The sequence below is a fragment of the Pangasianodon hypophthalmus genome, chromosome 11, assembly GCF_027358585.1.
Source record: "Pangasianodon hypophthalmus isolate fPanHyp1 chromosome 11, fPanHyp1.pri, whole genome shotgun sequence".
NCBI classification, from domain to species: domain Eukaryota; kingdom Metazoa; phylum Chordata; class Actinopteri; order Siluriformes; family Pangasiidae; genus Pangasianodon; species Pangasianodon hypophthalmus.
The window spans coordinates 14,329,897-14,347,172 of NC_069720.1; the positions used below are offsets into that span (position 1 = coordinate 14,329,897).

Below are 17,276 nucleotides of genomic sequence, written 5' to 3' on the forward strand. Positions count from 1 at the left end.
AATGGCATTTGGGATCTAGGCCAAAAACTGTCCATATATAGCCATATACATATACATATCTAATGCTTGTGCTCAGCTTGTGGTCCAGATGTAAGCTCTGCTCTCATCAAGATTAAGTTTTGGTAGCAGTGTGTGGTTGGGACTAATGAAAGTTTAGGCCTCTTATTTGGCCACTGATTTGCCTTCTACCACCACTATCATCTACATCAGGGGTGCCCAACTCTGATCCTGGTGATCTAACATCCTGGAGAGAATTCACACACCTGGCTTTAACATTCAGGTCCATCTATAAACTGATTTACAGGTATCAGGTATGTAACATTAGGGTTGGACTTCAACACTCCAGGGGGGTTAAATGACCAGGACTGGACTTGGGCTCCCCGATCTCCATTGTCTACAATTCTCTGTAATTCTCCCTGATACACCAAGCCAACATTTCAAAATTAACTCCAACCAAAGGTTGAATGATGATAATTGCCCCCCTTGCTTTACATCTCCTGTGAAAAGTTGCATTTACAACACTATAAAAACACACTCTGCATCTTCTAGTCAGGATATTACTCTCCACACCAGAATGGGGCACTAGTCTGTATTCATGAATTCATGATCAAAAAAATAAAAATGGAAATTTCCAGTATCATGGAAAGATGTGTTGATTCACTACAGAACAGCCAACATGCTCCAAACAGACACCAACAAGGTATTGGCTGGTACCCTGCAAAATATACAGGCAATGCTAAACCATAGACTTTCAATGAGCACTGATGAATTTGGTGTATCCAGGCCCTAAATAAGAGTGATGGCTAAAGAAACAGAAGTATATTCCAATAGGACGTCATCCTAATGCCTGTATACACAGCTGTCTCAGCTTGGTTGTAAAAAAAGAGAAATGCAGCCGACTCAGCTCGTCAGCCAGACTTCAGTGGCACTATTAGACGGTTCATGGAGGCTTTTCTACTCTGCTGAACCTTTGACATTCATTTCCAGGAAATTTATAATCTTCGTAGCTCTGAGTGCATTAGATGATGTAAACCAGGAGACGGTTTAAGAGCTGCAGGTGTGGACATGGGTTTTCCCCACTCCAGCATAGCAGCACCAACAAGACCAGCATCAGCAGAAAAGAACTGCCACTTGGCACCACATTTTATGTGAATGGGAATGTGTGTGTGTGTCTGTATTTATGCATGATGGGAATCTAAAGCAGCAAACAGCACCAGATGGAAAAAATATATCCATAATACCGCACTTATTTTTATGTATCTGTGTGTAGTTTGAGTAATGATTGATCCTGTCGATCTACAGCATGTGTGTAGATGTCGCAGGATTGTGAAAAGTATCTGTGTGTTAGTAGCAAGCTAAGGAACCATGGAGTCACTCCATTAGTGTTGATTTAAAAGGCATGATAAGAGTCCAGCTAAATAAATCAGACGTCCTGTGAACCGGCCCAGACTTTACACTGGCCAGACGAGAGGGTGTATTCTAAGGGAAATGACTGCCACCTGAACAAACTGTGAGTGCTGTGTGTATTATCTGGGTGTACTTTCTGAGTATGTATGTCTAAACATCTGATTAAAAATTGCTTCTACTGTGCTACTGCTGAATTCTCAAATCTGGCTAATCAGTAGGTGATAATTAATTTTCTATAACAGCAGCTCAGACAATAGTGCAGGCTGTAACGTTTATAATAATGAGCTTGTTCTAATACAGTATTCTTTCTGTAGTAACAGCTCATTCACAGGGAACTGTATGACCACTACACATAAACTAAGACTAATAATAATAAATGGATATTTAAGAACGTGTTGTTATTTAGCAAAGAAAAATGTATAATTGCTGATATAGTGGACTTTTATTTTACTGAAGGAGTCTCCAATGTCAGCACTCCAATGTAACAGTCAGTAAGTTTGCCACCATGGGAAAGTCTTCAGGAGTTTGTGCTTTCAGGTTTCTTAGTAAAATAACAAGCTGTGATTTCTTTGTCTTTTTAACATCAAGAGAAAAACATAATTTTTAAATATAACTCAGTGGATAGAAAGCCCAATGTGCCATTCTGTAATAAATATTAAAGTGTCATTGTTAGCAAATTGTTGTGGTATAAGAGGAATAAAACAATTAATTCCCATTGTGGACTATTTTCCTATAACAGCATGCCCAGAAGTGTTTTATTCCTAACATGTACAACATGTGCACGTCTGTCTGTGTGTTGGCTCGAGGTCCTTGTACACTACCATTTGTGAGCTCCCTTTGTGGCCATGCCATTCCAGATGTAAACGGTTCTTTGTTCAAGCGCTAACAGATGGCCCATTGCCAGCACCCTGTATTTACATGAGGAGAATGAGAGAGCGAAACAAGGGAAAAAAACGACTGAAGACCAATGCTGAAGTGCACACTATCTCTGGCTTTCTGCCTTTCACTCCTTGCTGCATAGTTCGATTATAGATATCTCCATTTTTGGTGTGGTGGGATGCAGCACACTCATTAGTGTCTGTGAAATATAGCCTTTTAGCTGCTACTGGCAGTAGAGCAAGACTTCCTTCCTAAGAAATTGCCCATTTAAGCAGCAGATGGAGTAAGAGGTAGAACCCGACGGCGCCTGAGGGTACACATCTCTGCAGTTCAGTGCTGTCTTGTAATTAGCAAAGCTGCTCCACGTAAGCAGCAGCTCCTCTGTGACAACAGCTGAGATCTCACTAACTCTAACCTAAACATGGTTTTTCCAGCAAGGCACAGCAGCCAAAGCCTTTTGGTCTCCCATCCCAGCCCTCTTTCTACTTCTACTTGGCTCTGCTATATTTGGGTTAAGATAAAATTGTGTAAATTACATTTCTGCATGGACAATGTGTGTGTGTGTGTGTGTGTGTGTGTTATTGTCTCTCACCCGCTCTTTTTTACTTTCTATGCCCTCCCCATGACCTTGATAAAATTGCCAACTCAAAATGGCTCAGTCAGACAATGAGTTGGATTCTGCTCAAGCCTCTCATCCGTCAGCAGCACACAGAGGTTAATTTAATGACACTGAGAATGCATGGCTCTCTGAGGACAGTCTGGGTTTAGAAGGACATGTCTTTCACTTTACTTAAAGAAAGTGAAGGTACAGTGGCATCAGGCTATAAAACTATATTTGCATATGGATATAGATATTTAACACTAATACAGATCTTTATTCTGTATGTCTTTCTGTCTGATCTCCATTAGGCTTGTGCAATATCGATGAACAATAAATTAAGTAAAGAATAAAACACTCCTGGTCATGCTGTTAAAGGAAAATAATTAACAACAGGATGGCATGATGAAGTGGAGTAACTGTTACAACCCTGAAGTTGGAGTTGATTCATTGAAAAATGAAGTCATACTTTTTATCCATTATTAATTACTCATTTACTCATTCTTATCACTCGTTATAGCAGCTATAAACAGTTGGAAAACAGAAAGCTCACCAGCGTCACTTTCTCTTTCTTGAATTTAATAAGAAAAAAAAAAGAAAGAAAGAACCTCCAGAGCCCTCTGTCCTGAAGATTTCCCATGTCTGAAAGCTTAAAGTTACAGCTTCACCTCTGTGCTGACACGGGATACTTCTTCAGAAAATGCTAAATAAACTCCTGACGGAAAACTTCATTGTTTTTTCAAGTCTCTGTGAATTAGTCGTTACTATAGAAACAGTATAAATATTATATTAACAAGAGCATTAATATAAATCTGTGATTTGTTTTGGAAGTACTGTTGGAACTGTACTGTACAGAAAATGAATCAACACCTTCTGTTACTGTCTAGATCACAGTATCTAGAACAGTAAATAATAATCTAGAACAGTAAAACTGATCCATGAAAATGAAAACAAAAACCTCTTCTGGTGCTGTTCAGTGTTTAATTTTAAGCTATTTTTCAGTTTCTTATAAAAGGCTTGTTCAAGGGTTCTTTAAGAGCTCATTCGATAATTAAGGTTAGTTTCCTAAAAGGGTTCTACTTAAGGGTTCCACCAGAGGGACAGAGTGTAGAACCTAACAAGCTTTTTAATTCAATTATTACACATATTTTTAAACAAAAATAAAATCATCAGTAGGTCAACATTGTTTAAATCATTTTGATTTGTAGTCCACTCAGCACAGAAAACCTTCTTGTGGCTTTTGGCTACACTGCTCCAGAAGAGAAAAAGCATTCTTCAACCTCACTATATGCACTAAACCTATCCTTAGCCTAAGAGTCTTTGACATGAAAACGAACATTTTCACTATTTCTGGTTTCAGGAGGTGGAAATACATTTGCAGTGCTACATAATCACTTTTGATTGAACAGGATGCACATTTTTGTAGCGTACAATGTTCTTCTTTCGGCTGCTCCCTTTAGGGGACGCCATAGCGGATCATTGGTCTGCATATTTGATTTGGCACAGTTGTTATGCCGGATGCCGTCCCTGACGCAACCCTCCCCAGTTTTATCCGGGCTTGGGACCACACTGGGAGTGCACTGTCGTGTGTAGCCCCAGTGGCTGGGGTAGGTTCCCTGGCTAGGAATCGAACCCGGGCCACTGTGGTGAGACCACAGAGGCCTAACCACTAGTCCTCTAGGGACCCATCATGTATCAAGCTGATAGTAAATGTTAAACTAACAAAGGTTCAAAATTAAATAAACGTTCATGTATTAATATTGTTTTTAACCATAAAAGACGGAAAGAGAAGTTACACAAGAGATTACATTGTTATATTAGATAAGCCTATTCTTCACTCTTCTGCATCTCTCTCTCTCTCGCTCTCTCTCTCTCTCTATACCCCAAAGGCTGTGTTAAGATCTTGCAGCTTTTACCCCCCCCTCTTGAAACCAGTTGCCTGCTTGTTTTCACTTCTCATTGTTTAAATTCCACCCAATCAAGTCAATGCAAAGTAACATATCCCAGAGCAGAAACAGACACCGAGTGAGGAAAAGCCTTAAAGCCTCAAACATGTTGGCTAATGAAAAGACACACAAGCCCGAGAAACAGACCAGCGCTTTGCTAGCTATCTGATAACAAGTGCATTTCAACAGCACGGTGTGCTTCAGTGAAGGTTGACGATAAGCAAACAACTTAATTATTTCCGATTCTTAGAGTCATGCACCAAAGACAATTATAATCACTTTACTTTTCATCTTCTCATGTAACACCAAGACTTATCTTTTAGTCGAATCTCTAGTAATAGAAGCCATGTTACATGATAATTAGATTCTGGGAGTAAAGCCACTTCTGCTATGGGCCATAAAACTTTAGCAGCCCCACCCCTCCACCTCACCAAAACGCTTCTCTTTCTGTGAACTCTCATTGCAAAATCTCATTGCTTAATCAGCTCAATGTATGACGATACCCCATGGATTTTCAAACTGGATTTTAGGAGCAGCAGACTCACCACTAAAAGTTCTGCCAGTTCTACTATTTTACAATACTAAAATTAGATCTAGTAAAAAAAAAATCCATGTATGTTTCATTTCCAAAGCATGTTATAATTAAAAAGAACTACATCTGACACGATCCGTTGAGCCATCATTTTGCACCATACGTCTTCCATCACATCCTGACTTTCTGGGATTTTCCTATTCAGTATGATGCAGCAAAGTTTCAGCAATGGACTGCAGATGTGAAAGAATCTGCCAACATTTTGCGGAAAAAGTTCCTGGTGTTCCTGGTGTTATGTCTGAAAACGCTACACCAGTTGAGTGTTGATGGTGAGACCACAGTGGAGGTACAAGAGCACAATACAGTTAAAACTACAACCATTTGGAGGAATACTTAAGGATTCTATATAGAAACCTACAACAAATGGGCTCTTGTTTAGAAAGGGTTCCAAGTAGAACCTCTTTAAGAAGCTAAGAACTCTTAACTATCCAAAGAACCATTCAGGAACCCCTTAAAGAGTCTTTTGGAACTGTTCTAATTCATAGAGAATGTTATTAGAACAGTGACTAATGTATTTGACTGGCTCTAGAGGTTAAACCATAATGTTACATAAATGACATTTCTGCAATGTTCTAACAATGTGATCTGATTAACAGATCTGAGTCATTTACCTTCACACTTCTGGTTGGTCTCACTCTGCCGATGGCCTGCAGGACATTTACACTCGTACGAACCCACAGTGTTAATACAGTTCCCTCCTGCACAGAGACCAGGGATGGCCTGGCATTCGTCCACATCTAGAGGAACAGAATGAAAGAAAGAAGCTTAGCATGTCGCATATTCTTCACATAGATTTGGCTTATGTCTGAAACAATTTTAAATTATTAACAGCATCATGTGCTATGTGTAAAATGTTACGTGTTATTCATTGTGTGGCCTGAGTAACGTTTAACAACCTGCCACTCAGCCAGTCTACAGCTGTGAATTTCCTAACAGGCTCTAACTCTAACAGTTTAATTCTTTCCTTTAAGCATTCTGTTAGCCAGAGAACCCGCAGTACCCAAAACAAGATTTCCTTGTTTCAAACAAGAGTTGATTTCCTTTTTTTTTTTTTTTTTTTTTTAACCAGATGACCCAAGAACGGCCTGAAGAAAGAACAATAGAGGCTAGAAATCCTGGCACCAATGCAGGCTCATAAGAGTAGAGCACTTGTTCAAAAAGGAAACACTCTCATCGGTACGCCAGGACCTCTTCCCCTCAGAATGAAGTGGGCTGGCCAGTGAAGCCGAATGGTGACCTGGTCCATGGGGAATGCTCCCTCACTCTCATTCTTTCTCTTCACCTTTTTCTCTCTCTCTCTTCCATTTCTGGGGGGTTGTAGATCCGGTTATATTTAGCTTTATTATGATTGGCGAACATTGTTGTTTTGTCCCTCAGTTTCTTATTTGTCCTCTGCAGTACACAATCTACAGCTTTCTGTAGCTCACCAGCCACTGAGACTAATCATTTTCCCAATTTAGTAGCTAGTCAGCTCTTATACTAGCCAAAACATTAACAGTTGCAACTGACATTTTTACTTTATCTTCTCCTCAACACTGATAGTCTTAACACAAGCTTGAGGTAGACTCTTAGAAAAAAAGACTTCCTTAAGGGTGCTTTGGATAGTTTGTCAAAAGATTATTGGTAATAGGGTTCTACTCAGAACCATCTCTGACACGCAACAATCTCTAGTTCTATCTATTCTCTATCAAGAATCTGAAATTTTTCTCTTTAAAGGAAAAACCAAAGAACTTTTTAGGAGTTCTTTAACATATTCAGCATTTCATCTGTTTGAGCAGAATCCTCATGTGTTTTCCACCTTGATGTTGTTCTTTAGGAAGGTGAGAACACAGCAATCACACTTAGGTGCAAATTAAAACATAGAGTGAGATGGTTCTCAGTCCACTTTCAAGTGAAATCCAGTGTGATTCGATTGCAGTGAGAAAGTGATTTGATTCAGAATCGACTCAACTACAGGAAGTGAACCAGAAATGCAGTTTTTTCTAGGCATGGCCTGCTGCCTTGAGCCATGAGACGCTTTGTGTTCTGGATATTTGGACCGATGAACAAAAAGAGAAAATAAACACTGTTATTTATAATAATTATCTAATAATTAATTTAATGCCAGTCCCGTGTTCCTGGTGCTCAGGTAATTTTTGCAATTTCTATGCACAGCTGGCAAAGGTTTCTTCACCCTTTTTTCCATCACCGTATTTCTGACCATTGAATGAGAGTTTTACAAGTACGTTTTCAACCTTGTCCCTTCCCACACACCTCCCAGCCAGTGTTCTTTTGTTTACTGATTCATTTAATTACGTGCACTGTGAAACGAAACTGAATATCAAATGAACCAAAAGGATCGATTTTGCTCTGATTTGGACACTGCAAACAGGCTAATACTGTAGGTGAGAAACCACTGTAAAATTCTCGGTTGAAGAGTAACCCCAGTCACACCCCAGTTTTCCTTTACGCAGTGTTTCATTCTTGGGTTCTGTCAGTTGACCTATTTTAAGTGCAAATAAATCCATCTTTAAATACCTGGCAATGAGATCTGATGAAACTGATGAAGGACATTTTAGCTTATGAACAAAAAGAAACACTTTCTGATAAGCTGTACGGTTAACTTTGGTAAATTACTCCAATAAAAAAGGGCTATTCGCTAGTGTCGGATTTTACTGCAGTTTTACTTCTAGATTTTACTTTGTGCATGACTGACACAGCAAACACAAAGTGAGCAAAGTTTCATTATCCGTCTCTTTCTTTCTGCTCCTTTTCTCTATCATATAACTCACATGGCTTTACTTCTGAAAAGAACTACAGTCTGGTTTCAATCAAATACATCACTCATCTCTCTTCTAACACAGAGCCAAAATAGTTCTTGTCATTAAAGAGTACCTAGTGCCCAACACGAAGCGCCTGGGCAAGTCTGATGCTCCGATCATGATCCTCCAGCTCTGAGCGCACAAATGTGTGTGTGTGTGTGTGTGTGTGCTTTGTATTCAAGCCAGGCTTAAGAGCTGTCTCCAGGTCTGATATTTAGGCGTTGGGGTAAAAAAAGCCAGTGGAATTTCACTGACTTTAAAGTCATTGAGCAGAGACCTCACGGAGTCTTTTATGAAGTCTGCACGGCAGTCAGGAAACTGGTAAAGACCGGCCAAAGCAGTGACGTGGAAATAAGCTCAGAGGCAAGGTGAGGCTCTTTCTGAGCTAAAGGAATGGGCAGATTATCTTTGTTTGATCACTTCATTCCACTCAAATCCCTCAAATTTGCAAACGTAGGCCTTTGTCATTTTCATTGTGTCATTTATGTTGGGAAACATGGCCTAAGGACAACATTCCAACATGTCCACTTTTAAAGAGGCATCACTATCAGGGAATTACGTGAGGCTAAACCCATAGCCTCAGGGTCCTTGTGGAGATCGTCTGGAGACAACCAGCTGTTGGAGAAACCAGCTTCAGACTAGACCTGCTCAGGCTTCGTGAGGGGAGTGTCATATAAAAACTGCGCCATTACACAGTCTGACTGGTCCTTAGTTCAGTCTCATTCAGACACCTTGGCCAGACTCCAATGCTGCACTTGTAGTCTTCATGGCATGTCCTATTCCTCATTTTGTGATCCAAATGTCAATGCAGACTCATCTGCAGTCAGAAGTGGCCTTTTACCCAAAAATGCATAAGATATTGGTAAGACAGGATCATAGTAGACTACGCTATGTACCATATTCTCGGTTTTACCCCTTTGCACCATTGAAGACTCGAGGCCTGGGGCACCACTGCCCTGTCGGCTTGGAGGATGATTGCAGGGTTCATTGAAACGTTTGAGATGGTGGTGAGGAGGAAAAGACCACGTTAGTTGCCCTGGATTATCGATGGAGCTGAGGTGAAGATCAGTTCACATTTCACTCTCTGTGCCTCAATCTCTGTCTCTGACTATTAGATTTTTCTGCTTTAAGGCTGTGTTATAGTGTGGCATATGGCTTGTCATTGGCTGCTTCAAAGAATGCAGCTGTCACATACATTGCATAATCACACTCATGAGAACACACTCATGTGGTGCTACATCTGCTGTCAGACTACAAAAAATGGTCTGTTGTTGCAGTAATTTCTGTCAGCTGAAACAGCAGGTGATAAACTCCAAATAAAGCTTTAGGCAGCTGTCTCTTGGGTGAATAGATTTAATTCAGCTCAATATTTGGCTGCATAGATCACAATTGTGTGTCACATTCAACTGATATTGTGACTTAAATAATAACTGACTGCAAACTCCACTGCATTTCAACAGCTATTTTCATATTCTAACCTGCTGACTAGGGCTGAGTCATCTGTAGTATTGTTTTTGATTTCCTCAATGATAACTAAAGTTGGCTGGAACATTAACATTGTAGTTTTTAACTCATTGACATTTTCGGGTTTCCAAAAAAGTTATGACTGCAGGCACTTTTATTTGACTGCACTGGCCATACTAAAGAGTACTAGACCTTTGACAGCCATGACTGCATACTGTGATGCACATGTTTATCTACTTGTTTTTAAAACCAGAAGATCATGAATTTGAACCCTGGAGATAGCACCGCCATCTGTGGCCTGGAGCCAAGGAGAATTGGCCATGTTCTCTGGGTGGGAGGGATGGAGTTACTCTCTCCCTGTCAATCAGTGCAACACTAGCCAATCGTGGTCAGTTGTGCGCTCATGTATATGAAAAAGGGAGGATAGTGTTTTTCTCTGAGTGTGTTATGCTGTCCTGTGACACAGCATGAGCAGCAGTCCAAAAAGATCCAGTAGCCGGCTTCACATGTCTCAGAGGAAACATGTTAGTAGCTGTTGGTAACTGTCGTGTTATGGGGAGAGCTGGCTGGTGGTTGGAAATTGGCAGATTAAAGTACAGTGTGGAAAAAAAACTATTTTTGTTTGGTTAAATAATTGCCATAAATGCACTTTTTGAAAAAAGGTACTCTAGATCTCTAGATCACCTCTAGATCAGGTGTCTCATCTCGTAGCCAGCAACATTTTTCGAAACATGGATTTTGATCAACGCACGAAAAAAAGGTCCGTAGTTCAGCGACTTCAGTTTTCTAAACACAAAACAGCTCAAATTCTGTAGCAGATCCTCTATCATGGCCTGCTGTGGCATGTTGAGGCCAAAACATGCATTTATGTAAATTATTTAGCTAAAGGCAACTCATCAAGAAAGAATCAAGAATGTTTTCACAGACATAGATTTACCCTCTCTTGTCTTATTAGTAGAGTCACAAAAATATAGTAGTTGTTTAAAAACCACTGACAAGAAAAACAGAATGTAAAGACAACTGGATGGAGAAGTGAGTTTATTCTCCACTACGAGAGTTCATGGCACTAGTCAAAAGCCGTAAGGTGCGACTATGAAACAAAACAGAACCACTTCAAACTTTAGCCATGAACTAATCATAAATGGGTAAGCATTGAAATGTAACTGTTACTAGCATGTTAGTTGTTTATCCAGCCCTTTGTAAGCAAGTAATTTTATATAGCTTAAATTTCACAAATTTTAGTTGATTACCCCTGCTCTACAGTACATCATTTGCACCTTGGGCATGTTCACCCAGGAAATTAAACGTAGTGTACAGTTAAAACTCATTTAGGTGCATGATAAGATCTAATGCACCATGGTTTTACCTTAAATATTTTACAGAGACACTTCATTTATTTTCCAAGGTGATAGATATATACCATATGTACAAAGCACAGACCCTAAAAGGCTCCACATCAGTGACAGGAAATGCTACAGCTTTTTTCTGAGAGTGTATTTATGGTTTCAGCAGTGAATAAAATTTCCCCTTTAGCCATTATCATGCAGCCCCAGCACTGACGTATGACGCAACTCAACACAGATCTAATCCTTGTCCTGTGTGACTTTCATGTGTAAATAACCCTCATCAGTGTATGACCTCTGACCTTGGCAGGCGCCACTGCGGATGTTGGGGATGAACCCTCGGCGGCAGGGGTGTGGCTGGGCAGGGCACATCTCGCAAGGATGACCCCAAGCTCGGCCGATGGTGGCGCAGCACAGCGTCTTGGTGCACACAATGCCACTCAGCTGACCCTGACACATCTGGTTGCTGACCTGTGTGAAGCATGGTCCGGTCCTGTAGTCTGAAAAAGACAAGTGGGAAAAGAGTTTATGCTTTAAATATCAGAGATACTAGATTTACTAGATTTGCTAGTTGTCACCTGGCACCTGACCATCACACCCACATGTGCTTTTTGAACAACCCATTACAGATTTAGTCCCCCTTTGCTGTTATAATAACCTCCACTCCTCTGGAAAGGCTTCCCACTAGATTTTGGAACGTGGCTGTAGGGATTTGCACATTCAGCCACAAGAGCATTAGTGAGATCAGGCATTGATGTCAGGTGAGGAGGCACAGTCAGCATTCTAGTTCATCCCAAAGGTGTTCAGTGGGGTTGATGTCATTGTGGCAACAGTTTAGAGAGGGCCTACATATGGGTGTGATGATCAGGTTTGCAAAAAAATTTTGGCCATATAGTGTAGATCTTAACTAGTAGTGCATAAAGTGATGACAGAATGAAGTATTTTATCATCACCAGCCAATCAGACACACAAAAGAAAATCTATATGATCGAGACATGTTAAGACGCAGGGAAGCACTTAATGCCCATTGTTTTACAGTGTAACATATATATTTCAAGTTGGTTATATTTTAACAGTAGATTAATAAAAAGTAAAGTGGTAATTCAATTTATCCTTCTCTTGTGTTTGTAGTTTACTTATGTGCTTATGTGCTTTTCTGCTGCTTGGGCTCTCGCACAACAAATTTAATGTCATTTTAAATAATGAACAACTACAATGAAAAATAAATTAATAGCTTAAACTTCATTTGAACTTGCTGAATGACAGTATGGTATTGCAGTTATGTTAAAATACCTAAGGCAAACTACCTTGACAATATCATTTGATGACATGTGATGACATTCTGCATTTCCCAAGGAAAGTGCTCGCGGCACTTGCTGATATAAAAACAACCTGGACCTCTTATAATCCTTGCCATATATATGCACCTGTATTTCTCCAAGGTATCAATGTGCAGTGAACATATGGCATGAACATTACTCTATTTTTTACGCTTCACCTACTAGAAGGTAGGTGTAAGTTTGAAGTTAAGACTATGTTAAAATTATGTCATGTGGTGCAACTGCTACTTTTTAGTAGCTTGTAAACTCAGAAGAGGAGGCCATTTATGTTCAAATGAGGCTACAATAGAACGTTCATAGGCTGGTGCAACTGCTCAGTAGCCTTCACCTAAGAGAGCTTATTTTCTTTAAAGCTTCTCATATCAAACACATTGACCTCAGATTAAAATCACATGAGTTCTGTAATAACTGATTTGTCTTCAATAATCTCAGAATGCTCAAATGCTCAAGAAAATGTGTATTTGTATTCTTAGGCAAATTAATAATGTGGTTAGATGCACGAAATAAACATTGTAAAGATTCCTGGATGCATAGAAAAAAGGTGTTTTTTTCACTGAGACCCAAATATGGTAGAGAAATCAGTAATGTAAGAATGATTTGATGAATAAATCTATAGGCACATAAGATTTCTCAGAAGGGTTAGATACATTTTCCAGTGGTCATGATCATATTTAGGGAGAAGGATGGAACTTTGTGTGTAACGAAAGGGAAATCACTTTCATTCCACAGAGGAAAGAGAAAGTAGGTCAGGAAGAAACCATTAGAAAGAGAAGTGTTATTAGAGGAGAAACCTGCCTAAAACCACTCCCCTTTCCCTATCCCCCTTCTTGTCCCCTCTCATCTCCTCTCCTTTCCTGTCCTCTCTCGTGTGCACCCTTGACCTAACAATCCTTCCTGGACGATTTGAGTGCAGGAATGTGAGTCCTCCTCAAGCTGAGGCGACCCGCCGGGTGCATCCTATTCACATCTGGATCCAATTAATAATGCCTGGTTGTGACTATGGAGCAACAAACTCCAGCCAAGATGCATCCATCCATATCCTACTCCCAATTCATCAGTTCCTCTCTCACTCTACATTGCAGCTGTCCTACTGGTTATGGCTGCAGTCACATTCAGAGCATACATTAATTTCAAATCAAGAGCAAAGCCTTTGGGCTAGCATGATGGCATCAAAATACGATCCCTTGCTCAGGTTTAACACTCTTGGTAATGCTCCAGACCTGAGTGACTAAGATTATTTACAGAAAAGATGATTGGGGAAATTGGACCACACACTTTTGGGTAAAAATCTTTCATGAAGGTTTACACTGAAGGAATCTGGTTAAGAGTATGCAAGCAGGTGAGAGTATGATAGGACCTGCTCTAGTCTGCCACTAATTGATTCCTTTCATCTGCTGGAAAAAGTAAACCTCCAGAGATTCAGGGACAGAGCCAAAATCACCACTTGAAACATGCCAGCCAAGTTCAGTGCGGTTCTGTCTGTGTGTGTTTAAGAATAACTGAAGAATAACTCAGCAAAGCGTTGTGAGGCCAAACTAAAGACTGAAGCCCAGCAGCTTGTTTTAACAGACCGGACTGCAACGCTAAGCAGAGAAGTGAAAACCGACCGGCCAAGCTGAAAAGTCGCCTTGGCAATGAATGAATGTATGGACCAAATTCCCAGAAACACCCCAAAACCCAGACAGATTAGCAAAGGGGACCTACACAAGGGTGACGGAGACAACATTTGGAAGCAATTTTGACTGATTACAGTTCAAGCAGCGTGATTGATCAAAACCGTTCACCTACACCCCCATCCCATTTGTGCAAACCTTTTCCATTTAGTCACTACACTGATCCTTTGCCAGATGATTCTGGCAGTGAGTCCATGATTCAGAGAAAGACTTATTGTGAATCACATGACAGAGCTTGAAAGGACGAAAAAAAAAACCAAAAACGTTTGAAGCTCTTGAACTAATGTATGGAATTTACATTGGTAAAGAGGCCAAGATAAGGGTATCAGTGTACAGTGTGATCTGACTCTGGGAATTTCAGTTCATTATACCCTAAAGGGTCTTGGCCTACCTTTATCATTTACAATGTTAATGGGCCAAATGTGATAAGCTGTCATGAAAGAGTGCAGATAAATGAGAAATTGGCTCAGTGCAGGAATGATGTTTAATCTGGATTGGAACGCTCAAGCCTTGGGGCCCAGTCTAGCTCTGCAATTAATACTAAGGGAGTCTTAACTCCTGCCAAAAAAACATGCTCTCTAGTTTACGACTGAGAAGTTTTTGATGCAACCTATTGCTGACTGGTTTGAAATCTGAATTAAGAGGAGAATGTTTGTATTTACCCACAGTGGGCCACTAATGGCTTGTTTGTCAGAATCCTTCATTAGAATCGGTCCAAGGACCACCCAAAATAAACATTGGAAAGCCTGGGATGCTCTTTTTTTTTTTTTTTTTTTTAGAACAGTAAGAGATTGTTGACTGGCCATCAAATGAGAGGATGTGTTAGCAAACAAGAAGTAGCAGATAATTGGTGAAATTCTTTCATATGTTACTACTGGCCAATCGTTGAAGAGGTGGGCGGCACGTTTGGACCTTTTTGTTTCAGAGTGTGACCTTTCTGAACTGCCTCATCCCCCTCACTCTGAAATCCATTTCTGCCCTTCAGAAGCATGTTCAGTAGGAGTCATAAAACAGGCTTAGAGCCAGAAGGACAGGAGTGCCATGAATAATGAACACCTCTGGAGCAACTTAGGGTTAACTTCCTCAAGGACAGCATGTAAAAGGACTGTCCTAAAGTGATATAGTACTGGAATACATGATTACTGGAATGCTAATGTACACATAAACGTCTAGCAGAATTCTAGTGTACTTGGGGACCAGAATGTTAACTCCATATGGGAGAAGAATGGATCCATTCACACAGGCTTGACGAGAGAGGCCCCTCATGAGAAGAAGGAAAATATAAGAGGCTCAATCCTTCCCGTCAGGATTGTAACTTTTCCTGGACGGGTCAACCTACAGTTTTACAGCCATGTGATTTACAGGACATCTAAACAGGACAGTCAACTGCATCTCCTCCACTTGCAGAGCTCCAAAGTATCATGACCAACAGCAGCATTTTCTCCACAAGCTTCTGTTTCAACTTCAGCTCACACTTCTGCATTCCAGTGGTTAGTTGGTCATTATGGGTATCTTCAGATTTGAAAAGCCACAAGCTGACAATTAAGAGTCCTGCAGGGGGTCCACGAAATTCCTCTCTGTTCCAAATAACCATCTCCAGCAGTGAGCGATCATGTTTTCCTCAAGCAAATAAGTACGCAACTGCTGAATGAACAGCCAGTATTCATCAGCGGGGGCCATTGTCAGTGGTAATGCAGAGCAAACACACATCCATGAGGAAAATGAATTAACCCAGAGCTCATGACACTGTTCTTAACCTTACCCCATTGCAATCTTCTCATAAACCAACTGCACAGCAGAGCCAGCTGATATCTCAGGAATTCTTCTGCAGATGGCCAGTCTTTCCCAGTAAATTCCAGCTATTAAGCTAGATGTATGAGCTTTTGTGTACATCAGAAATACTGAGATGTCACTCACTTAGCTTCCTTCTAGACTTTCTATCATCCATGGCTGCCCAATAACGTTACTGAAATTTGTATGTACATTAATAAGGCTTAATAACTTACAGTCAAATATTGCTCATTTGTGTGAATGTCTTAAAAGAATGTGGTTTACCCTCATTTAATTTTTACTCAAGGGACATACTAGAGCACATGGGACTGAACAGTCTTCCCTCACTTTCCACTGCCTGCAGTGACATTATCACCATGAACCTGCTAACCCTCAAATGTGTGCTTTACCTATGCTGTACAGGGGTGGACCACAGCCAAGATCAGGACAGTGGACACATGGGCAAGCCCTATAAGTCTTTCTAATGAAAGGGTTTCACCTTTTGGGAAGTGGCCAACATCAAGAAGAACAGTCACCCGTTCATGTGAAAGTATCATGCATGAAGAAACCAATAAAGCATAATGGAAACCTCAGCTATGAGACGATGTTTCAATTTATAAGCAGCAAGTCGAACACAAATGTTGTCTGTAATTTAAGCCATATTACCACAGGGCATAGTCTAATGAAAATCCTCAAATCCTCATTAAATAAGCAATGCATTTTATGAGATTGAGCCTTAAATATCATGACATTTTGTGTAAACACTTCATGTCAGTGCTGATGGATGAACGTTAACAGCTCCCTCCAGACATGAGGCAAGAGCTAAAAATGAGCTGTGTGGGGTTCAAGATACAGTCAGGAGGCTAGTGGGTACCTGCAGGGTGCCGTAACCAAGGAGAGAGAGTTTGAGAGAGTATGGGACTGAGAAATAGAGAGAGCACTGGCCTAGGTGGTAGGTGAGTCCAGTGACCACCAATCCCAGACTGTTTATGCTGGCTTGCCCAGGCTTTGCTTTGTGTACACAGCTGGCAACTTCATTTTTTGCTTCCCCTCCTCTCTCTCTCCCCTTCTCTCTCTCTCTGCAACTGCTTACTCTACTTCTTGTCAAATGTCCAAAAAGAAATGAGCACCACTCTCATTCTGGACTCTGCCTTATTTATTTCTAGATGCTCCGCCCACCTCCCCCCAAAGTGTTTTCCAAGAAAATAAGCCCATGGATGCAGAGGCTTCTGGGGGAAGTGGCAGCACAGAGACAGAGATTAGGATAGACTGGAAGTAGAAGAAGAGTGAGGTGTCAAAGAATGGGTCATGCAGTATGTCTTGCGCTACCCAGTACATAAAGGCCGCAAAGCCTACTCCCACAATTCCCTGGGTCTTAAGACTGGTTTCGACTTCGTCAGAAATGCTTCTGAGAAGCGCCAGGAATTAATGCTCTGGAACATTCTTGGTTTTTCAGAGCAGCA

General features: G+C 40.7%; 1 protein-coding gene across 1 annotated transcript in view; it reads right to left on the reverse strand.

Moving 5' to 3' along the window:
• Positions 1 to 17,276, reverse strand: part of fbn2b (fibrillin 2b) — a 76,712-nt gene that overhangs the window by 40,596 nt on the left and 18,840 nt on the right. The window contains exons 7-8 of the mRNA XM_026913208.3: positions 11,333 to 11,530; positions 6,034 to 6,159 (exon numbers count right to left, since the gene is read on the reverse strand). Coding sequence (XP_026769009.3) covers positions 6,034 to 6,159; positions 11,333 to 11,530 — 324 coding nt within the window. The remainder of the gene's footprint in view (positions 1 to 6,033; positions 6,160 to 11,332; positions 11,531 to 17,276) is intronic.